Source organism: Populus alba, chromosome 7 (assembly GCF_005239225.2).
Source record: "Populus alba chromosome 7, ASM523922v2, whole genome shotgun sequence".
In the NCBI taxonomy this organism is placed as follows: Eukaryota; Viridiplantae; Streptophyta; class Magnoliopsida; order Malpighiales; family Salicaceae; genus Populus; species Populus alba.
Window position 1 is genome coordinate 7,297,349 of NC_133290.1, and position 24,031 is coordinate 7,321,379.

The window sequence follows — 24,031 nt, forward strand, 5'->3', positions numbered from 1 at the left end:
AGATTTTTACAAGACCATATCATATGTCATTGAATGTCAAAACGGTCTGTCGTTGGTTTTATGAGGATGCCCTAAACGACCTGCCTATTCAGATGCCGTTCTTTTAGTTCTTACTTCTTATTTTCTTACTATTAAACTTGATGCAAAATTCATTTGGCAGAAGAGAAGAGTAAGGTTTTCAAAAATATTTTTTTAACGCTGAAAAATACAATGTAATTTTAGATTTTAAAATTGTAAATAATTTTTTAATCATTTATATATTGACAATTAAAGCAGAATACTATATAACACAATTAAAAAAAATAAACAAATATAAAAATTCAAATACTTCAAATAAAAACATGGTTTAAGTAAATAAAAAACACAATACAATACAATTATGTCTATAAAATTTTATTAACTAAAAATAAATCAACCTAAAACAAATAATTTATTGGTGTTTTATTACTTATATTTTCTCATTATTTCTAAAATATTCATCTAAATAATTATTATCTAAAACATTATTAGTGTTAATATGAGTACCAACATCAATGTTATTAACATTAATAATACTACTAATTTCTACAATATCTTATATCAACCCAACTCCCATTAAATTATTTGTATTTTTATTTAATACTTGTCCAGAAATTCATAGAGTTCAAATTCATGTCAAGCTTTGTGTATATCAGTATAACTCACACTATAGTATTGTTTTTTAGGGGAGATAAAACTTAAATAAAATAGGATCTTTAATCTTTTTAATTATATTAGTAAGAAATAAATTAAAAATTCGCTTTACTTAGGGTTTGTGCTTCTTTTCTTACACAGAAAGAAACTAAATAACTAAAAACAACAAGAAAGATGTGGAGAAAAGAGAGAGCCAATTTATCAATAATAAATAAATAAATTGAAAGAAAATTAAAAGCAAAATAGGAGTCAAAATAAAAACAAGGAGAAGAATTGAAAAGCACCTATAGTGTATTTCTAGATCAATTGGTCAGCTGATCTATAAATACAAAAGATGAAATAAAAATTGTGATGTCACATGAAGAAAAGTAAAGAGATAAATAGCAAGACACGAGTCACTCCGAAAAAAAAAAAAAGGAGTGAATTAAAATCAAAGTCGACATTAACTATTGAAATAAACAGTTTAATTGAGAAAGTCTATTTGGCTTTTGACTATTAAAGAACTCTAAAACGCGTGGGGAAAGTACTGTAGCTTTCCCCACGGTTTTCCCTGCCATCGTCTCTGCATTATTGTTGGATGTTTTCGCTTTCCCACGAAATATATTATCACTGTATAGGTTTTAAAAAAACGACATCATGATGGTTGAAAAATTAGGCTGCCCGTTTTTTTTTTTCCCTGTAATCGGGTCTTCTTTTCCTTGAATACTGAATTGTCTGCCATCTTATCACCTTTAAAATAATTAAATGATCTTCTGAGTGGTGCATTAAATAAATGTGGCGTTGGCATCATTATACATACATGCTTGCCTTTCCGTTTTCATTGTTTCCTGTTCCATTTTGGTTGCCATTTTTGTTATTTGAGTATATTGTTACGTCTCCTTCTCCCCAGCCAAAAGCCACACTAGCAATCAACATCCACCATTGTTTTTCTGCCTTCTCCAGTGGCTGAAGTGGATCACCAGCAGCTCCATCGTGGATCACCATCCTTACGACAGACCAGCAACAACAGCAAGCACCTCCCGCAGGCTAGGTAGCTTCTTCTCTTCTTGCTTTTCCACGTGAATCATGCATCTCTCAGCTCCCACCTCTCTTATAATATTTGAACACATTGTCACCTCTACTCTTCCCCAGCCAAAAGCCACACTAGCAATCAACATCCACCGTTGTTTTTCTGCCTTCTCCAGTAGCTGCAGTGGATCACCAGCAGCTCCACCGACGACCACCAACAGCTCCACCGTGGACCACCATCCTCACGACAGACCAACAACAACAGCAAGCACCTCCCCCAGGCCAGGTTGATTCTTCTCTTCTTGCTTTTCCACGCAAATCATGCATGAATACTGTAAAAAAAAAAAACCCTGCAGAATACATGAGTAATTAATTACCTGTTTCTTGCAATCTGCTTTGCCAAAGGAAATAGCCATTTGGTTAATTATTAATTTCTAATTATTATTAGGAATTGGTTACATATATTTGGTGCTCCATTTCTCCCTTTTGCAATCCGGCTCAATCTAAGATCATTTAATTCCACTGATTAGTCTCCAAGGGGATTTTCATAAGCTCTGCCGATGTAAAAAGTCTGCTTGGAGTTGTGTTTTTATATTTCGTTAGGCATAAAGTGTCTTTCCGTTTGTGTCTGATTCTGCAGTTTGGTTGTGCATCGTTTGTGGCTCTTTTCATCGTTTGTGTCTTCTTTCTGGTTTTGGCACATAGCTGTTATGCTCATAAACTATCACATATTAGAATTAATCCTAAAAAAAAAATTTCAACTCCAGAGGGAACAGACTTCAAATTCTTCTTCAGTAATAAACTTTTTAAAATCTGTTCTCAAACTCGGTTCCTTCTCCTCTTTCGCAGATTGTCGCCTTCGTCTACCAATCAAAATTATTAATAAATAATTAAAAAAAAACTCTTTGAAAGAAGATGAACTTACCTTGACAGTGATGTTGTCTTTGTGAGTTTTCAAAGCGGTGGAGACGACTTTCGGTGGATCATCTTCCTCAACATGAGGTAGCCACGCATCAGCGTTCTTGAAGCAAAGGAACACGCTTCTGTCATAAGGACCAGCAGTACCAGCGAGGTCGCCCTTGTGGAAACATTCTCCATCTTCTCCATCGAAAATTAAAAGACACGTCGTCGTGGTCTCTCGGTTGCTTTTGAAATCAGAGAGTGAAAAGAGAGGTTTTGATAGTGGTCGTGAAGATAAATTGAGGGATAGACTAAATTAGCTAGGAAAAGCGAGTGGTATCATGCTCACGAAAGCTGAGGCAGGAATCAATGTTAAAAGCAGAGCAGAAGCGGCTTATGATTTATTCTACTGAGTTATGCATGATTCCGAGTTACATGAGTTGTAAAAGAAAGACCTTTCTCTTCTGGGAGTGTTTCACTCTCAGAAGTGATCGAGCCCACATCTCTCTCGGCGTTGAGTCGGGGTCCCTGCATTATTTGCATGAGAGATAAAAGAGAGAGAGTTGACCGAAACATGGTCTTCGATGTTGTTGATGGGTTATTTGAAACGGAGCAATTTGGGTAGATGATATAAAATCAAATACAGATCATACAATCCTAACTCTCAAAAGAAAATAAATAATGCTCGATAAGGAAAAGAACAGGAACAAAGAGAGGATCAATCTGTAATGAAAACAAGGACTGATGATTGTACAACTGTAGAAGCAAAATTCACATAAATATATAGTAATCAGTCGGACCAGGAACGCTCGATTCCCCTTGCATGGATGCACCCATGCATGTAATTATCCTTCGTTATGGAAGAACCATCTCTAGCTTGCACGAATGGAAGCTTGAAAGGTTACTCCTCTCATGGAAATGAGTAGGATACTATCTAAATGGCCTTTCTTGAAGGAAAGAATTAAACGTGGGTTTGATAACCACAAAGTTGAATGCTACCACCATGGTGTGAGAACAGAAACGAAGAGTACCGCTGCAGTTGATTGCCATTTAATTTGGTTGAGACTTGAGAGGAAGAAGAAGAAGAAGAAGAGAAGTGACTCAAAAACATAAAGGAGGGGGGAGCTTTATGTTAAGGCAGCTGTGTAATATCGGGGCGCACGCATACTATACGAACTCTACCTAATCTTATATTCCCGCATGCACGATTCTCTCTTTAATGTACAGTAGTTACACAGCACGTTTCCACAGGAAAAGGAGAGAGAGAGAGATGGACAGTGGAGGGTTTTTTTGGAGGCAAAGCATGGTGCCCTAAAGCTGAGGCTGTTTTCTAGGCCTTAACCACCACGAAGGATCTTTATATGGAAAAGCGTTTGAAAATTTTGGCTCTCCACCCCCCAGTTTTTGTTTCCATCTATTGTGTCAAAAAGGACTCTAAATTCTTGGCACTGCCTTTCCAATTGTTGTGTTCTGGCAAGTAGCTAGGGCTTCTTTTAAGAATTTGTGATGATGCTTGCCTTTATTAATAATTAAGTACGTACTAATTGCTTGCCTTTATTAATAATAAGAGAAATTCAACATATTAAAACGAAATTAAATTTTAGTGGAAATTTTACTTCTTTTGATGCAGGATTGGGACGAGATAGCGGGCTATCTCCCATCATGTATTATTTATATTTCCCATCGAGCAATGAGCCAAAACAGTATTATCTTGATAACAGCCCCACAAATAGTCCCAACATTAGCACTGGCCAGGACACACAAAGCAATAAATTTAGATTGCCCCATCCCTGGTCTCCTTGCCAAGTTGCTATAAATTACACCAAGCACTTATTTTTTTGATCACAAGAAACTTTCCGCTTTCTACCAAACAACAACTCATAAAGTTTTATCTTCCAAAGGCAAGCTACAAAAAACATAAAGCAGGGTGTTCATAATTTAGAAAAATAGAGCTCGGTAAGAAACAAAATTTAAGATTATAGAAATTTAGATTTTAACACCCGCAAAAAATTTGAAAGAAAAAATAGACTAACAAAAATTACAAAAGATTATAGCCCTTATTCTTTGCAGCTTAAAAATTAATTTTTTTAATATTTTAAATTGTTTTGATGCATGAATATTAAAAATAATTTTAAAAAAATAAAAAATTTATATTATTTGAATGTATTTTCAAGAAAAAATATATTTTCAAAAACAATATTTACTACACTTTCAAACACTCACTTTAATTATGTGAAATATAAATATATTTATTTATTGACATAAAAAAAAATTACAAAGATTATAGCCCTTATTCTTTGCAGCTTAAAAATTAATTTCTTTAATATTTTAAATTGTTTTGATGCGTTAATATTAAAAATAATTTTAAAAAATAAAAAATCTATATTATTTTAATGTATTTTCAAGATAAAATATATTTGAAAAAAAAAATATTTACTACACTTTCAAACACTCACTTTAATTATGTGAAATGTAAATATATTTATTTATTGAGATAAATATAAAAATAAAATTTATATAAAATAATTCTAAAGTAGATTTTTAAATTTTCAAAAGCAAAAGATACATGGAGTTCATTCTATCTACATTTCTACATTGTTTTCATTTTGCTTTTCTCAAGTACATCCAAACTCCATATACTAAGAGATAAAAAGCTAGAAAATTATTATTATTTTGAATATATTAAATCGATGTAAAAAATTAAACTCTTAAAATTATTTTAAAAATATATTTAATTTAATATACTATTTCAGAAGAATTGAATTTTGATATAGTCAAGCAATCTAAATGCAATTGAAATGTATAAAACTTATATACCTAAGAATAATATGCATAAATTAAGTAATGTAATGATATATTAAGATTGGTATTTACATAAATTAATTAATGGTTAACTATAACATAAACCAAGAAAATGAAAATAATTTGTTTTTTTAAAAAAGATTTAATTCCTTAGAGTGTTACAACATTCATTGAAAATATCAAAATTAATGTATGTGACATAAAAAAATATGGTTAACTATTATGTACTAAAACATACATGGTATTCTTTTAAATAAAGCTTTTCAAGATTTTAATTATATAGTTCGTGGATTTATTTTCCATATTTTTATTTTTTATTTTTTATCATTAAAGAAAATATTTAGTTTGTTTTAGCATTTCAAAAGTGTTTCTAAAAAAATTTTAAAAATTGTATTTTTTTCATTTAAAATTAATATTTTTTAATTATTTTTGATATACTAATTTCAAAAAACAATTTTGAAAAAAATAATATATTTAATATATTTTAAATAAAATATATTTTAAAAAATAATCATAAATATTATCTCGGGACATAAATCGTATATTGAAGGCTTGCTCAAGAATTAATGGAAGCACTTGGATTTGATACGTAAAAATCGATAAAAATAATACCTTATTGTTAAAAAAATAAAATAAAAAATGATGGGTGAAGATGAGAGGTCTTCTAAGTTGTAATTGCATTTACCGGGATTGTGATAGATTGTGGAAATTATTGCCCTTATTCTTTGCAACTTATACCATTTTGTTTTGGTTTTCTTACCCTTTTTTCATTTGTGTTTTTTGAAGCACTTGCTTCAGTTGTGATACTAATTTCTTTTACCTAAATATGTTACCTCATCTTTTATTTTTATTTTTGTTTGTTCTTTCATGCCTGATTCTCCATATCTTATGCCCCATGTCTGTTTATTTTTATCCTTGCACATATTAATCAAAATTTAACTTTGTTTTTCAGGTCTTTTGATAAAAAAAAAAATTACAAATATTATAACCCTTATTCTTTGCAGCTTATACGATTTTGTTTTGATTTTGTTACTTTCCTTTGTTTTTTTCTTTTACATTTACCAGGATTGTGATAGATTGTAGAAATTATTGCCCTTATTCTTTGCAGCTTATACCATTTTGTTCTGGTTTTCTTACCCTTTCTTCATTTGTGTTTTTTGTAGTACTTGCTGGAGTTGTGATACTAATTTCTTTTACCTAAATATGTTGCCTCATCTTTTATTTTAATTTTTGTTTGTTCTTTCATGCCTGATTCTCCAGATCTTATGCCCCATGTCTGTTTATTTTTATCCTTGCACATATTAATCAAAATTTAATTTTGTTTTTCAGGTCTTTTGAAGGGGCTACTTTTTTTTATCATCAGTATTTTCTCAGGTTTATTTTATGCATCTCTCTTATTTACTTTATCCATTTCTATTTCCTTGCATGCTTAATCATGATTATGGTATTTCTATATTTAGCAACATATAATGTCTTTTTTTAATCACTTAACATTTTATTGTTATATCTTCATCCTTTCCTGAACCAAAGAGTTATGTTTTTAGCTAAGCCTACCCTATCATCATGTCTTATGATATATCGAACATTTCAGTCTAATATCATTCCTTCACCTTCCAAGATAGTTAATCTTTGGCCAGCACCTAATTTCATTTTTTTTTAATTATCCCTGTGTTTACATGGTTTCTTTAGAAAGTGCATGCCATTAGCATTTTCTCTATCCCTGTGTTTTCCTTCACTTAGCCATGATCCTGTACTAATCATGGTTTTTTTGTGTTTTTTCTTTCATTTACTTTGGTTTTTTATTTGTATGGTTTATTTAGAGCAACAACATGACAAGTCCTCACGGACATGTTCAACCGGATGAGTATGTGTCATCTTCTCCATACTCACAATTTGTCTTGAATGACTACGAAACCCCTGTTGATAGAATCTTGCTATCCGATAACCCGAGCTCTTCAAATACACCATCTGCTCCACAACATACTCAAGGGGTTGGCACTTTGGTTTGTTCACGCCATCACATAGATATACAAACCACCTTCTCCTTATCAAGCAACATAGTGCAAACTGAAAGTAATGAAATTAATGCAGCAAGGTTATCCAATCCTCCACAGTCTACCGCCCTTGCTTCATTTCACTGTAATGAATCTGAAGGATTCTCTGAGCAAACCCTTAATCATCAATCTACTATAAGCCAGGCATCATATCAGAAAAAAAAAAGCGTATGTAATCCAATCATGTACCTTTTGTATCCATTTCACCTGTATTTATGATTGCCTCTTTTATATCATTCGTTCAACTCTCTTAACTTTATTTTTTACAGGTTATTTAATTGAATACATTGATTTTGGGGATAAAACATACAAGTGTAACCATTGCAACGCTCTTTTTTGGTTGCAAGAACGCTTGGCCCGTTCAGCCAAAACAAACCCATGCTTTACACTTTGTTGTAATAGTGGGAAGGTTGTGCTTCCTGCTCCACAAGAAACACCTAACTATCTTGATAACCTCCTTAACCCACACATTGGTTCATCGTCCAAAAAGTTTCGACGTGAAATTCGTGCTTATAACTCAATGTTCGCTTTCACGTCCATGGGGGCTGTGGTAGATCATTCTATTAATTCTCGGCCTGGATCTTATGTTTTTAAGGTCAATGGATATTGCCACCATCTTATGGGTTCTCTTCTACCCATGGATAATAGAGGCCCCAAGTTTGCACAACTTTATATTTTCGATACAGATAATGAGGTTTCTAACCGGCTGCAACCATTCTGCAATGAAAATTTTCAATCAAGCTTGGATAGTCAGATTGTTGTTGGTCTAATCAATATGCTTGATTCATCTAATCAATTGGTTCGTTTGTTCCGTCATGCTGGGCAAAGGTTTGGGGATGTCGAGGTTCCAGAATTCAAACTTCGGTTAATTGGTAAAAGAGATGATGACTCAAGGCAATACGATGATCCTTCTTTAAATGACATTGGTGGTTTGGTTGTTGGGGACATTGGTCATTGTCAATCTGATCGGGACATAATTATTGAAAGTTTATCTGGAACACTTCAGAGGATCTCAAAGCTTCATCCAAAATTTATGTCCCTTCATTATCCACTTCTTTTTCCATATGGTGAGGATGGTTTTCACACTGATATTCCATTAGCTCATCAAGAGCAGCAACCACCTAAAAAAAGGCAAAAGGTTTCAATGAGAGCCTATTATGCTTATCTCATTCATGAAAGAGAAAAACAAGAAAGCACTCTCATAAAAGGCGGACGATTGTACCAGCAATTTTTGGTTGATGCATTTGTTAATGTTGAAGAGGAACGTTTGGATTTTATACGTGCAAACCAAGAAAATCTTAGAAGTGAGCATTACAAGGGAATACATGATGCTGTTACTAGAGGTGATATTGATGGATCAACTACAGGGAAAATTATACTTCCATCATCTTTAACAGGAAGCCCTCGGTATATGATTAATAATTACCAAGATGCTATGGCCATATGTAGGTGTTATGGGAATCCTGATCTTTTTATCACATTTACCTGCAATGTTAATTGGCCTGAAATTCGCCGAGAAATTAAAAAAACAAGGAGCTATCAACCTGAGGACAAACCTGACATCATAGCAAGGGTATTTCATTCCAAGCTAATTGATATGATGTCATTCATCAAGTCCGGAAAACCTTTCGGACGGACAATTGCTGGTATTTCTATTTGATTTCTTAAATTTCAAGTTTCTATTTTTATCCTTCTACAAACATCCATTTTTACTTCTTTACTTGCATTTTCTCTTTTTAGATGTTTGCGCTGTGGAGTTCCAAAAAAGAGGTTTGCCACATACTCATTTGTTAGTTTGGCTAGCTCCAGAATTCAAATTCCGTTCGCCTGAGGATGTTGACTCTATTATTTCAGCTGAAATACCTGACAAGCATCAAGATCCTATTTGCTATGAGATCGTTTCAAAATTTATGATGCATGGTCCATGCGGCGCTGCAAATCCAAAGGCTCAATGTATGGAAAAGAATAAATGTTCCAAACAGTTTCCAAAAAAAAACAAAGATGCAACCATCTTTGGTGAGAATGGCTTTGTTTACTATAAACGACGCATGCAACCTATGGGTCACATTTTTAGAAATGGTATTTCCCTGTCAAATTGTCATGTTGTCCCGTACAACAAAGAACTTTTGCTTCGATACCATGCACACATTAATGTTGAAATTTGTTGTCAATCTCTGCTCATCAAGTATCTTTTTAAGTATGTTAGCAAAGGAGCTGATCGATGCAGAATGGTTATGAAAAAAGATACTGATGATGAAATACAAGCTTATCTAAATTGTAGATTCATTTGTCCATATGAAGCAGTATGGCGGTTATTCCAGTTCCCAATCCATTCAAGGAGCCCAGCTGTTGAAAGACTTCAAGTCCATCTGCCATTACAACACCATGTGTTTTTTTTCAGGTAATCAATCCTTATCGTCAGTTCTTGGGAGACCTGGCATTAATAAGACAATGCTCACAGAGTGGTTTGAGCGCAACAGGGTTGCTGTCGATGCACGAGATCTATTTTACTCACAGTTTCCAAACAAGTATGTTTGGGATGCTAGGCAAAAAGAATGGATTGTTAGATCACGTGGATTTTGCCTTGGTCGCATTGTGTATGTCCATCCTGCAGCTGGAGAGTTGTATTTTCTCAGAATGTTACTTAATCATATTAAAGGAGCAAAGAGCTTCGAAGACTTGCGGCAAATCTCTGGTACAATATTTCCAACTTTTCAACTTGCATGCAAGGCTTTGGGACTCTTAGGAGATGATAAAGAATGGTCAGATGCATTTGGTGAGGCTATTCCAACAGCTTCTTCTCCGCAGCTAAGGCAACTTTTTATTAATATTATTATGTTTTGTGAGGTTGCTGATCCAAATAGTCTTTTCGATCAATTTTGGCACTCTATGCATGATGACATTGAATATCATCTGAGATCTTCTTTCTCAATGTTGAACGTTCGTTTGTCTGATGACGAACTTAAGAACTATGTGTTGTATGAGCTTGAGCAACTTTTTAATGCTTCCGGGACATCATTGGAAGATCATAAACTTCCAATGCCAAATGGTCGATTGATGGATGAAGTCAGGAACAAACTTTTAAGGGAAGAGCTTAGCTATGATCTTGCTGAGCTTAGAAATAATCATTCATTGGCTATGCCACTTCTTAATCCATGTCAAAGAAACATCTATGATTCTGTTATTACATCTATACTACAAAAGAAACAAGCGCTCATATTTGTTCATGGTCATGGTGGAACAGGAAAGACTTTTTTATGGCATACAATTATTAATCGAGTTAGATCTGAAGGTTCAATTGTTCTTGCTGTTGCCTCATCTGGAATAGCTTCTCTTCTATTACCTGGAGGGCGAACAACCCATTCTAGATTTAAAATTCCATTAGAAGTTAATGAGAGTTCAACATGCGAGATTAAACACAACACTCACCTTTCACGACTACTGGAGATCACATCACTCATTGTTTGGGATGAGGCTCCAATGAATAATAGATTCTGTTTTGAAGCTTTGGACAAGTCTCTACGAGATGTTCTTAGACTTAACAATCCATTTGGTGGCAAGTCTGTCTTATTAGGTGGGGATTTCCGACAAATTCTTCCTGTTATACCTGGAGGAACAAAAGAAGAAATAATTAATGCTTCTTTTACTAGCTCATTGCTATGATCTGCATTCACATTCCTCACTTTGAATCAAAATATGCGACTATCAGTTGAAGGTTTAAGCCCATACCAAAAGGATGAACTTAGACAGTTTGCAGAGTGGATCCTTTTAATTGGTGATGGACAAATATGTGATTTGGCTGTTTCGGATGATCATGATGCGGCATTTATCAAAATCCCATGTGAGCTTCAGGTTGAAGTAATTGATTCTCCAATTGCAGCTATTGTCTCTACCATATATCCTGACATTGAAAGGGCTCATCTTGACCCATTCTACTTTAAAGACAGAGCAATTGTTACACCGAAGAACCTAACTGTTTCTGAGATTAATAATTTTATCCTTGATATTATACCTGGTCATAAATACAACTTTCTTAGTTGTGATTCTATCCAAACAACTTCTGGTGATATTGACAACATCGATTTATTGTATCCAATTGAATTTATCAACCAGCTTGACTTTAATGGTGTGCCCCAACACAGTATTTCTTTGAAAATTGGCACACCGATTATGTTACTTCGGAACCTTAGTCCCTCTGCTGGTTTATGCAATGGAACAAGGCTTATTGTTACACAGCTTGCCGAGCGAATTATTGAAGCCCAAATTATTATCGGTTCTAACATTGGAGATCGAGTTTTTATTCCACGAATTGTCTTTCCAGTTAATGATAAAAAATGCCCCTTCACAATCAAACGGAGACAATTTCCTATTAGGCCTTGCTATGCTATGACTATTAATAAAAGCCAAGGACAATCACTTAAGATTGTTGGTGTCTTTTTGAAAGAACAAGTTTTCAGTCATGGTCAATTATATGTTGCTTTATCAAGAGTTACATCAAAGAATGGACTTAAAATCATTTCCCTCGATCATGAAGGAAAACCATCATGTTATGCCAAAAACATTATTTACAAGGATATCATTCAATTATTACCAAAAGGTAATCTTTGTATCCATTGTTGTATCTTTTGTGTCTTAAAATTCCCTATTCATAACCTTGAACATCTATGAGTCTTCTTTCAACATAAAAAAAAAAATAGTTCCATTTTAACTATAATATATTTAAGTTTTTGCTTCTTTTTTTTTTGCTGTATGCGGACAATAATTTCTCATGCTCCTCTATTTTTCATAAAGTCTTTTCATGTCTTTTCAGGTTAGTCTGTCACTTCGTCTGCTGTTTATTTTTCTACTTTGGATCAACGACTTCACTCCTTGCCTTTACAGTTTCATGTAAGTTTTTTTTTCTTCACAACCCTTACTCCATGCTTAGGGTGATTTTAATATTGAGTAATGAGTAGACATGCTAATTCTTGATTTTTGTTGTTCCTAAGGATTAATTTGTTTCATATACTACTTTCACCTCTGCCATACATGTATGAAAATAATCAATTGTCATACACATGTATTCATGATCTGAATTACATTTCCTACAATTAAATAGAATTTATGCTTTTATGATGACACTTTTCTGCCATATTAGCTTTATATTTTCAGATTTGGGTTCCATTTAGATCTACAACTATGTTTATATTTTAATCTCATGTTTAATTATTCACTTATTTGTTCAATTTTTCCTTGCTTTTTTTAAATGCAGAGTGATGGCTATTCATTTACACAACATTAAAAAATATGTTTTCTACCTTTTAATCCGAGCTCGAGTATGTCGTGTTTGGATTCCAAAACAAAATGGACAAGCAACAAACTTCAATTGCCTATTTGTTGATCGTGAGGTATGCAACATATCTACTAATATGATCTTTATTATTGTTTTCTTCAAATTCTTGCCTCTGCTTGCATGCTTTTTTTTGGTCCATTTTTTAATTTCCCACACAATTATGCAATGTCACCACTTATTTGCCTTTTTTTAATGAACAAGGGTGGTGCAATACAAGGATCAGCCAAATCTAGAGATGCTGCACATTTTTCTTCAATCATTATTGAAGGTGGATATTATGAAGTCAAAAATTTCTACACCTTTGAAAATCGCTACATGAATGCTGTTGTTGGCCATGAAGCTGTTGTTGATCTTAAGTCTGACACCAAAGTCACTCGCCTCAATTCTCCCCCACTTTCAATTCCACGATATTACTTTAATTTGACAGATTTTGCACATGTCCTTAACAAAGAAAAAGGATCAAGACTTCTCACAGGTGTTCTTCATTCTTACCCTTATGTACCAAACTGTATCATGCATAGTTTTTTCATTCCACTAACATGACTATTCAATTATTTATATAGATGTTCTCGGTAGGCTGAAAGCAATACAACCAATAGAAAAGATTTTGGTTCGGGGGCAAACACTTGAAGACAAAAGGGAGTTCATCCTTGAAAATATACGGTTAATGATAAATTCAAATTATTTATTATATTGAATTCCTCCTAGCATTAGTCTAATATACTTTTATTTTGTTTAGAGGCGAGGAGCTTCGTATCACTTTATGGGGTGACATTGCTCGAAGTTTTGACGACGCTTCTTTAGCAGAACAAGATTCTCCTCTTATCGTTGCTTTTGCTGGTTTTCGTGTCTCTGAATTTAGAGGTTTCCTTTGTTCTATCATCAAGCCTACCATCATTCAATGTTATTAGATTTTCGGTTCAAATTTCATAACCTCTTCACATTAAATATACACCGATAAATATGTGGTTGTTACATTTTTTATAGGATCTGCAAATCTAATTGGCACCGCAGCTTCAGTTTGGTATTTTAACCCGGACATACCAGAATTATTAGCATACAATCATTAGTAAATTTCTATATTCTTCGAACCTTTTGCATTTGTTAAAATCCAATTTATGTATTAATGTTTAAATTAATTCTCAACACCTTTTTCTTTATCTTTTTGTAGCTATGCTCAAATGGCTGTTGACTTACACCAGCTGCCTCCATCATCAGGAGCTGTCCTCTCATTGGAAACTCAGATAAATGAAAATAGAAGAACAATAAGAGAGATCCTCTGTATGGACCCATACGAACACAAGGTATCTATTATGTTATTCTTTAAATGTTACTTATTGCAATTCATGTCATGATGCCCAAGCCCAACAATTATCTAATAAAGATAGATCGTCAAATATATTGTCTAGGATCAAGAATCATGGCATAGAAGTTCAAGGCCTATAATTTTATATCTGATGGCTGGTTCCAGACCCCTATAATATTATGATTACACTGCTGTTGGCAATCACTAACACTGCATAGCCTTTATTTTTATGAAAAAAAAGTGTATGACGTTGTGCTTTAATTGACACCTGCAGAATGAAAGATTTACATGTAAAGCTTTCATAGTTGATTATGATCTCTTCAAGGGATGGTGGTGTCAAAGCTGTCCAGATTGCAACAAGCCACTCTCTGGACTCCTTAATAATTTGCGGTGCATGGAGCATGACTATCCATCCTCTGCACCAGTCCCATGGTTCAACTAATATGCATACCAAAACATCCTTGAATTTTCAGCTGAAACATATATTAACCCATGCTTTTATTTCATTCTTAACTAGAGCTCTTTTTCATATCTTTTAGGTTCAGACTTAACTGCATCGTCAGCGATGGTAAAGATGTCACGAATTTTCTTCTCTCTGGCAAGACAGCTGAGTATTTTTTCAATGCTTCAGCTCATCATTTGGTGTTCGACAAACAATTCACTGACCCATTTACTGTTCCACCTCAAATGATTGAGAAATTAAACAAGACAAAAATATTTCAGCTTCGATTTGGAGCATACAAATCTGTTCTCGGCAGATGTGAGATATATGTTTGCAACATCTTTGATGAAATACCAACTGAAGCATCTATTACCCCACCTAGCCCCATTAAAAACATTGACACGCCATCCTCAATAACCTCTGCTACTGGAAGTTTAAGGACTTTCACCCCTCCAACACCAAACGTTGCAGATCCCTTGGATTTAGATCAATCTCAGATTCAGACTCCAACTTCACAACAGGACACCTCTCCACAAAAAGACACGTTCCATGACAGCTGCCATCGCCAGTCAAAAAGAGCATTAACCTTCAATGATGTTGAGCCACACGACAGGTTTGTTTTGCCTCCCCACACATAACAAATAATTCCAGTGCAAACATGACACACCAACGGAGGCCACTATCTCATTTCTTTGATATGCATTCCTTTAATAATTATTCCTTGCCTGATCAACAACTTTATAAATACTCTTCCCTTTCATTCTTAATATCTTATTTGGCATGCAAATATCATCCCGTGGAATCTTTTTTCAACTATATCATTATTTTTATTTTTATTTTTTGATTTCAAGATATTAACTTCCAAGACACCACTATCTCATATTTGCTCTACATTCATCCTATGAAAGTTATTACTTAATTGTTCTACTAATAAATAAATTGTTTTGTCTTTCATTCACATTGTTTACATTTCTCATTCCTTGAGTACTTCCTTTTAACATATGATTCAGCACCCAGCTTCCCCACCCAAAACCCTTCAACGAAGACTCATCAAAGGAGCTTCTCTACAAAGATGATGACAATCCTGCACCTCAACTTTCAAAGAAGCAGCGCCTCTCCGTTTCATCACCTGAAAAAGTAAGCATCTACTTCTAATTACTTTCCCTTCTTTATGAACTCACATGCTCAACAATAATGACATCTTCATTTCTCATTACTGATTTATCTTTTAAAAAATTTAATATTTGTTGCTGTATAAAATTTATAACTTACAGTTACACTGATTTTTTCCAATAGGAAACCAATTAACATTGGGTTAGTCAATGCTTGCTTTTCCAACATCACAACCTGATTGGGCGTCTTCATCATCTGCGTTGTTGATACAGCTTGCTGCTCATTCACGTCCAATTCTCTACCTATATGTATAAAACATAAAATATTTACCTCTCGCTGCTTTTGTTATGCTTGAACTAACTTTTGCAACTAACTTTGTTAACTATCTAAACTTGACTTTTGCAACTAACTTTGTGAATATACTATCTATTCCCATGTAACATGTGCAAAAAAAAAATATTACAGATTTTGACACCCGCGGCATCGCGCGGGTATCAAGACTAGTATCATTGATCCGTTGTAGGTAGTTTTAATTTTTTTTTTTTGAAATGTAAGATAATATTTAGATATTGTTAATTTTTTTTAATAAAAAAAATTAAATTATATAAGGGTTGATTTGATGTAACCTGATTGAATTTATGGGTTCAAAAAGCAACACATACAACATATAAAAACATAATTTAATTAAAAATAATTTCAAGATGACATATTTTTTTAATATTAAGATAACAATATAATGAATTGACTTGGGTTAGTCCAGATTAACATGTTAAATCTGCAATCTAGGTTACGAGATTATGATAAACTCATAAAAAGAAAATCAAAATAAATTATGAAGTCTAATTATCAATTAACCCAATATTGAAGGATGAAAATAAAAATAAAAATAAATTAAAAAAGGACCTAAAAAACAATCCAAATTAACTTGTTAAACCCGTTATCTAGGTAATAAGATCCAGATAACCTCATAGAAAGCAAATCGAAACAAATTGTAAATTTTAATCCCTAATTAACTCAATGTTGAAGGTTGATATTAAAAAAAATATATATATATCCTGATTCAATCCCGTCAAACTCATGACCCGGGTTATCAGATCCATATAACATCAAAATAAAAATAAAAAAACATGATTTAACTAGGGTTAATTATCAAATCCACGACTTTGGTCATAAGACTAAGACAATCCTATATAGAGCAAATCAAAACAAAATATGAAACTCAATTTCCAATCACCTTTATTAGATTCAAAGTTGAATGATGAAATTTATAAAAATTCTAATTAAGAAAGTGACACAAAAAATGAGCTAAGTCAACTCGGGTTAACTTGTTAAGCATTATTATCGGGTTATGAGGCTGAGATAGCCTAATAAAAAGTAAACTGAAACAAATCATGAACCTTAATTTTTAATCAAACACAACATTAAATGATGAGATTGGGGAATAAAGCTAATTTTTTTTAAAAAATAATTGAGTGAATTTAGTTAACATGTCAAATCTGCGACCCAGGTTATGAAACGAGAATAACCCAATAATTTTTTTTTTTTAATATTGAAGGACTCGTGACGCGGGTCATGAGACCGGGATAACATCTTATAAATAAAATAAAAAATCAACATGATATAACTGAGGGTTCCGCAGCTAATAAAAATTAATTTGAGTTTTTTTTCCAACAAAACCACTTTTAAATTGTACAAATCACAAAACTCTTAGTCTCAAAATCTTTTTTCACTTGAGATGGGTTTTCATTTTTAAATTAAAAAATAGTTGTTTTGAAAATTTAGGATCGCATATTTTCACACGTTATATGCAGGTCAACCGATGAATGTTGTGATCCCACGCCCAAGACCAGAAGCTGAGAATGCACCTTATGATTTTGATTGTGCAGGTCTAAAGCTCCTTTGCCTTTTGAGTTTCTCGTTCACTAGCTGAAATCTGCTGGTGTTCTTTCATGGAGCTGGTTCCTAAATAGACTTCTTTTCTTCCTTTTTGTTAAGGAATTGAAATTAGGAATCTATTTCAGAAACTACCGTCACTCTAGGCAAGTGTTGTGCTGGGAAACAAATTCTTCCCCGTAAGGTCATTCCGACCGAATTTGAGTCCAGTAATGGATGCCCTCTCATCCATTGTAGACCAGAAAAAAAAAAAAAAAAAAAAAAGGACTCCAGTTTTTCTTCTCTCCTCTTATCCTATCCCAACAACGATGGGCACTAAGATAATGCCATAGTCTTTTTGGCTAGCTTCCTTGCCATTAAAATCTCATATCATTTAAAATGGAATTCCTTGAGCAACACTAAATTCAATCTTGTTGCTTGTAGTATCATTTTAGTTTCTTTGCCATTTCAAATTCTTCTGAGCATGATTCTTACAATTAATTGGATGGTTTTTACTTGTACTAATTTCTAACTCTTTCTTCTTCTTTTGACAAGAGACATGCGAATTCTAAATTGGGATGAAAGGAAAATGATATCCAAAAATTGTCTCAAGAAATGCTTGAAAGGGATTCGTGTTATGATAGCGTTATTCTAATTATGGATGTAAGGAAAAAATGAATACAAGGGAATTATATAAGGCATTATTGTAATTATAAATTATGATGACAATATAGGTGTAATAGATAACTTGATTTCCTTCTATATATAAATCTTTTCTTTCTATGACAAAGATTTCTTCGACACTGCAGTTCTTAAGGTAAAACTGATGATGCCAAAAAATTGGTGGATGAGATGAGGGAGGATGGGTTGTTGGCAATATTCATTAGGTGTCTGCTTTGGGATGTGCTGATGGCAAAGGTTGTGGGTTGATTTCAGCTCTGTTTAGCGAGGAAGAGGGCTGCGGTTCTAGATAGATTTTGGGTTTGAAGGAGGTTGAAATTTAAGGTGATTTCTGGGTTTCTGTGATTTCGGTTCTGTTTTATTTTGTTCGTTGACCACTGCGATCACTACAAGTCCTTGGTTCCTTTCCTCTTTAGTTGGTCTCTTTAGATCTCAAGAAAGATTGCAGGCTATGGTTTGCGTGCGTGCACGAGGAAGATATAAAGATGTTCTTTGCATGTGAGCAGCTACAATTGCTAAATGTCTCGTTATTTTACCAGTTGGAAAAAATATAAATCAATATCAAAAGGCAAGAGAGCAGTGTAAACCCAACCAGTTTAATGTTAAAATGCTTCTTTTAAAGATGCATATAAGCTGTTTGTTAAAATACTTGTTTGAAGCATCATAACATGTTATTATTATTTTGAGGATTTTAACTGTTATTTAGTTATTAAAATAAATTAGTAAAAAACATGTAAATAATTATATATTTTTTATTAATTTTTTTTAGAATGTTAAATGTTAGCGTTGACATAAAATCCAGGATCTAAAATATAATTTTTTAAATTACAATAAAAAAATATCAAAACACAAGAACATTTTTTATAATTATCCCATAAAACTAAGATGTTGCTACGTAGTAGCAATTGGAGGATTGGTATTTGGTACATCTCCCTCATTGCATTGTTCTTGATAGGGTGTTAAGGCCAAAAAAAAAAAAAAACCATTTAAATAATTTAAGTTAAAAGACTTTTTCATTTTTCCTTTCATGATATATATACTTAGTTTTATTTAGAAATTTAACCGTTGATTGTGTTTGTCCTGGTTAAAGAAACTCCTCCGTTTTACAAAAACCAGTAATACAATTTAGCAAGTCTACTTGTTACAGAAATTCTCCTCATACATGTTCATGATTCAAGGAATCAAATTCTGCATATCGACTCTTGTATTCTCATATTAGGCTTGTTATGTTGCAATCACACTATTACTATAGATATTTGGTAAACATGAGGTTGTTAAGAGTTTACATCTACCAGCTTGTTTTTAAGGAAAAAAAAGGGGAGTTGTTGTAGGTAGTGAATATATCATGTAGCCAATCAATTGATTAGATATAGTATTGATTTTATTTATATAAAATATATTTATTATTAATAAAGGTTTTTGTTGTCTATGATATTCAATTATATCTGATTAATGAATATAATATTTGATTCATGAATCTAGAGTACAGATAAAGTTCATGGAACAAATATGTTTTGTATTGGAAATTATAAAATTATTATAATTACGAGATTTTTATTTCATTAAAGTATAGTTCTTAAACATTCTTGGTCAATGTTCTATTAAGAGGAAATATTAATTAGAACTATTGAGACCAATACATATTATGTTCTTTCTTTTATGAAATGAAATAGCTGCTTCTGTAAATTAAGATATAAGGGATACTTGGAATTAATATACATGTGCTTATCAAATGACATATTTATTGAATTGACCCGAAAGAAAATTTCACATGGAGAGATCACCTATGTCTATGAAAAAACTCATGTAGTAGTTGTATAAATGATCCTTAGACTTGAGATTACTAAGTTATCTTATATAAGAAGTGTTAGTTATGCTTTAATCCTGATCACACATTGTTTTAATCAAGGGTAATAAACGGGTAGATATTGGATATACTATAAACTATATGATGATATTTGAGTAATCAAGTGAAGATTCATCACGTTAGGTGAATTAGAGAAAATATTTCATATGTTCTTAAATAGTATTAATTGTGAAGTAATTGATCAAGATGGAATGAGATTTGAAAAGAGTTTTAATCTTATTTAAATAATCAATGACTATAGTGTTGAAAACAAAAACGATTTAACGAAGCAAACATATTTCATGCTATAATGTTTAAAATCATAACATTTTGATAAAGAGATAATAATTAGTTAATTACACTAAGAAACTGGTCACTGAAAGATTAAGTCAAACCACTTATGACTTTTCTAATATTTGGGGGATCATAATAGGTTGTTAGATATTATACTTGATTTTTAAATATAAATCCATTAATTGTTGAATTGATAATAAATTAAATAATGTAATTTATTTAATCCTACTTTATTTAGGATTTAAATTTATAATTAGGATAATTTATTAGAGAACCTAATGGGTCACACACATAAGAATCATTAGTCAAAAAATAAGATAGGATGATTAATCATATGTGACTTGATTGTAAATGAATTTTAGAAATTCTGAACTAGAATGTAATTAATATTAGGGATTATAATTCTAGATCTAAAAAAATAAATCAAGTAAGGACTTGATTGAATGAATTTATAAAAATTATCATAAAATAATATATGTGATATTATTTAAGGGGTAAATTGATATTTTTCTATTTATAGTGTTTTTAAATTTTTTTATAAATAAGAATTTATAAGATTTCTTATTGGTAGCTGATATGAATTATCATAAAAACCAAATACTTAAAACGACTTATAAATTATGACAATTTAATTTTAAAATAATTATTAAAAACTAAAAAAAACATGTAATCTTTAAGTATTTTTTATAAAACTTCTAAACAATTTTAAATCTTTCGCATGAGAACATTAAGACTTCTGGAAAAGGTGCTTAAATTAAAGTAGCCATCACCATGTTCAATTTTTTTTGTTTGTAGCCAATTGTATGTATCAAACATGCAAAACGGACTTGTGCTGCTGACTTGATCTCAATGTGTGTCGGCAATGGCTGACAGGCGGCATCAGTCGAAATCGAAGGAGTGTTTGCTTTGGAAAGACATGACTGTTACCAAGCACATGCATACAGATGTTTGTCACTAAACCTGGCCGGGCCTACACCGTTGAAATTTAGTAAGACGGACATAGATCAACGGTCATTAGATGCCCAGAAGAAGGGACTGCCTCGTATTTGGACTCCAGAGGCTCTCATGCTGTCTGGATCCCAACTCAGCAGGAATCTAAAACCAAGGGCAGTTAGGCAACCTACTGTTTGATTTTGGACCTTTTAGATTTTGCTTGATTGATAGAAATGTTTATGACGTGTAGTTTCCTGGTTTGGTTTGCAGTTTACACTATTATCTAGCAAGAATTAGCATCTGTACAACGATATAGCAATTAATTTTGTCCTCGCAAATCATGTGTTGTCTTCAGAAATTATTCGAATTTGAGAGTCTTTTCGCAATTCACGTTCTTGTTTTATATATATAGAATTTTTAAGCACTAATAAACTCCATCATCTTCTCGCTGTCCTCTGCTTTAAATGGTATCGAAACGACATTGACAATGATGGATATTATTTCCAAAAACCTTTCCATTGCTCATCTCTAAAGAATTTCAATTTATCAAACTAAGTAGTTAATAAGCTCTGCCTACTGTTTTCCTAATATAGATTTACTCTAAATAAATAATTGGCTTGTGCTATGCCTTGGTACAACTTTTCTAATGTTAAAAAAAATATTACTAATATGTTTTCTAACAAGAAGAAAAATCTTAAACATTATTACGTGCTCCACTCCTTGATCTCGGCAATGCATATGTGGGATGCGGGATGTGGGCACTTACTTAGTAGTTATTTGCATCAAATAAGATGAAAGAGACCAAATTTGTTTCAATTCAGAGGCAGTTTTTATTTTTTAGCAACAGTTCTATTTTTTAGCAGTTATTCCTAGTTCTTTTTGTCCAGAACTCTATCTCTTGTCCTTCTCTCATGTCAGCTTCTATATTTATTAGATTAACTTCATCATTTGATATTAGAGCTAGATTCTGACCATGGACACCCATGAGAAGACTAATGATGAATTTCGCAACGAAGTCAATGAGACTTTGGTTCGGCCTGAGACAAGCTTTGATAAACTCAATGCAACCTTATAAACCATCCTCACTGAATTACAAGCCATCCACACATGCAAGCCATCACCCTTGAAACCAACCCATTCGCACAGAAAGCTTCTTCCCATCGGGCACCCAGCCCACATTTTATTGCTAGCTTCGATCACCCACAACAACCTCAACTCAAGTTGCATTTCTCAAAATTCAATGGAGAAGACTTGATTGGCTGGATCTACAAAGCTAAATAATATTTTGAATTTCAGGGCATATAAGCTGAACAACTAGTACAACTAGCCTCATTCCACTTAGAGGGCATCGTGTTACAATGGCATTGATGGCTGATGAAATTCCGAGGACCACTCACTTGGGATGAACTCACGCAGGCCATCTCACTCAGATTGGGCATATAAGCTGAACAACTAGTACAACTAGCCTCATTCCACTTAGAGGGCATCGTGTTACAATGGCATTGATGGCTGATGAAATTCCGAGGACCACTCACTTGGGATGAACTCACGCAGGCCATCTCACTCAGATTCGATCCAACTGAATATGAAGATCCCTCAAAGGCCTTGACTCGATTGAAACAAACATCAACTATTGTTGTATATCAGGAAGCCTTTGAAAGGCTCTTCCATAGAGTTAATGGCCTACCCGAGACATTCATAATTGGATGTTTTATCACAGGGTTAAGAAACAAAATTTGCTTAGACGTTAATATTAAACAACCCAAAAGCTTGGCAGTTGCAATTAGAGTGGCATGATTGATTGAAGAACGCAACTAAAATGCAAACCCGCTTCAAACAATCGCTTACTGTCTGTTAAAAAAATGCCAAGAGGGAACTCCAATCCTTCTCCTAGGATTCTGGGCCCATCTCTTAATCAACAAGCAGGAGTTAGATCCGCTCCTTTAACTACTCTGTTCCACCGAATCATGAATCAGGAAGTAAGGGAATGCCGAGAGAAGGGACTTTGTTACTACTGTGATGAGAAGTACTTTATAGGCCATCGTTGCGAGTGGCTATAATTGTTCATGATCGAAGATTTCCCCTACAATAAGGATGAAAATTCTAATGCAAACCATCAAGTGGTAGAGCTTACAAAAGTAACACTTGAGATTTCTTTCCATGCTATTGCAGGAGCTGAGCATCCCCAAACCATTCGAGTTTTGGGAAAACTAAAAAACAAGAACATGATAGTGTTGATCGTTGGGGGCAACACCTATAATTTCATCGACCAAGCCATTGCAACTCGGTATAGCCTACCAATCATCCGAGACAAGAAACTTCAGGTGGTGGTTGCCAATCAGGAATGAGTGGAATGTGCAAGCATTGCAGAGGAATCATGTTATCTATTCAAGGTATTTCCATCACTGCTGACTATTATATCCTTCACGTGATAGCTTGTTAGTTAGTCTAGAGAGTGTAGTGGTTAGAGACCCTTAGACTAGTTAAGACAGACTACAAACACCTCACTATGACCTTTAGAATCAGAGGAGTTAGGCATACTCTTCAGGGACTTGAAAGGACGGTTGGGGTGTTTAGCATTGAGGCTATCAATAATAAGGAATATTTGGGTCTGCAAGGGATAAGGTTCCTTTTCCAAGTTCACCTAGTTAACCCAAAGCCTTCAACAACTACTTATCCTCCAGAGATCAAACACCATTTGGATGAGTTTGTAGGGGTCTTCGCCTTTTACACCAGCATTCCACCTAAATACCAGCATGACCACCGAATTCCGCTC

General features: G+C 33.3%; 3 protein-coding genes across 4 annotated transcripts; all 3 read left to right on the top strand.

Annotated features, from left to right (window-relative positions):
- Positions 1 to 1,172: 1,172 nt before the first annotated feature.
- On the top strand, positions 1,173 to 15,942 carry LOC118047900 (uncharacterized). 2 transcript variants are annotated; one of them, XM_035057334.2, is made up of 14 exons: positions 1,173 to 1,702; positions 1,804 to 1,966; positions 6,712 to 6,756; positions 12,247 to 12,323; positions 12,688 to 12,823; positions 12,970 to 13,243; positions 13,332 to 13,431; positions 13,508 to 13,632; positions 13,756 to 13,837; positions 13,940 to 14,072; positions 14,349 to 14,506; positions 14,614 to 15,129; positions 15,527 to 15,653; positions 15,813 to 15,942. In XM_035057334.2, exons 5-14 carry the CDS (start codon positions 12,692 to 12,694, stop codon positions 15,822 to 15,824), a joined length of 1,659 nt encoding a protein of 552 aa, XP_034913225.1. In that variant the 5' UTR covers positions 1,173 to 1,702; positions 1,804 to 1,966; positions 6,712 to 6,756; positions 12,247 to 12,323; positions 12,688 to 12,691; the 3' UTR covers positions 15,825 to 15,942. The 2 variants fall into 2 exon arrangements, with proteins under 2 accessions (XP_034913225.1, XP_073266510.1); XM_073410409.1 differs by lacking the exon at positions 1,173 to 1,702 and having other exon boundaries at positions 1,755 to 1,966.
- Positions 7,212 to 11,099, top strand: LOC140955813 (uncharacterized). The gene is made up of 4 exons (XM_073410538.1): positions 7,212 to 7,521; positions 7,706 to 9,082; positions 9,177 to 9,389; positions 9,838 to 11,099. Exons 1-4 carry the CDS (start codon positions 7,212 to 7,214, stop codon positions 11,097 to 11,099), a joined length of 3,162 nt encoding a protein of 1,053 aa, XP_073266639.1.
- LOC118047841 (uncharacterized) lies at positions 11,133 to 12,251 on the top strand. Its single transcript, XM_035057245.1, has 2 exons — positions 11,133 to 12,033; positions 12,247 to 12,251. The coding sequence occupies exons 1-2, from the start codon at positions 11,133 to 11,135 to the stop codon at positions 12,249 to 12,251; spliced, it is 906 nt and encodes a 301-aa protein (XP_034913136.1).
- Positions 15,943 to 24,031: the final 8,089 nt, after the last annotated feature.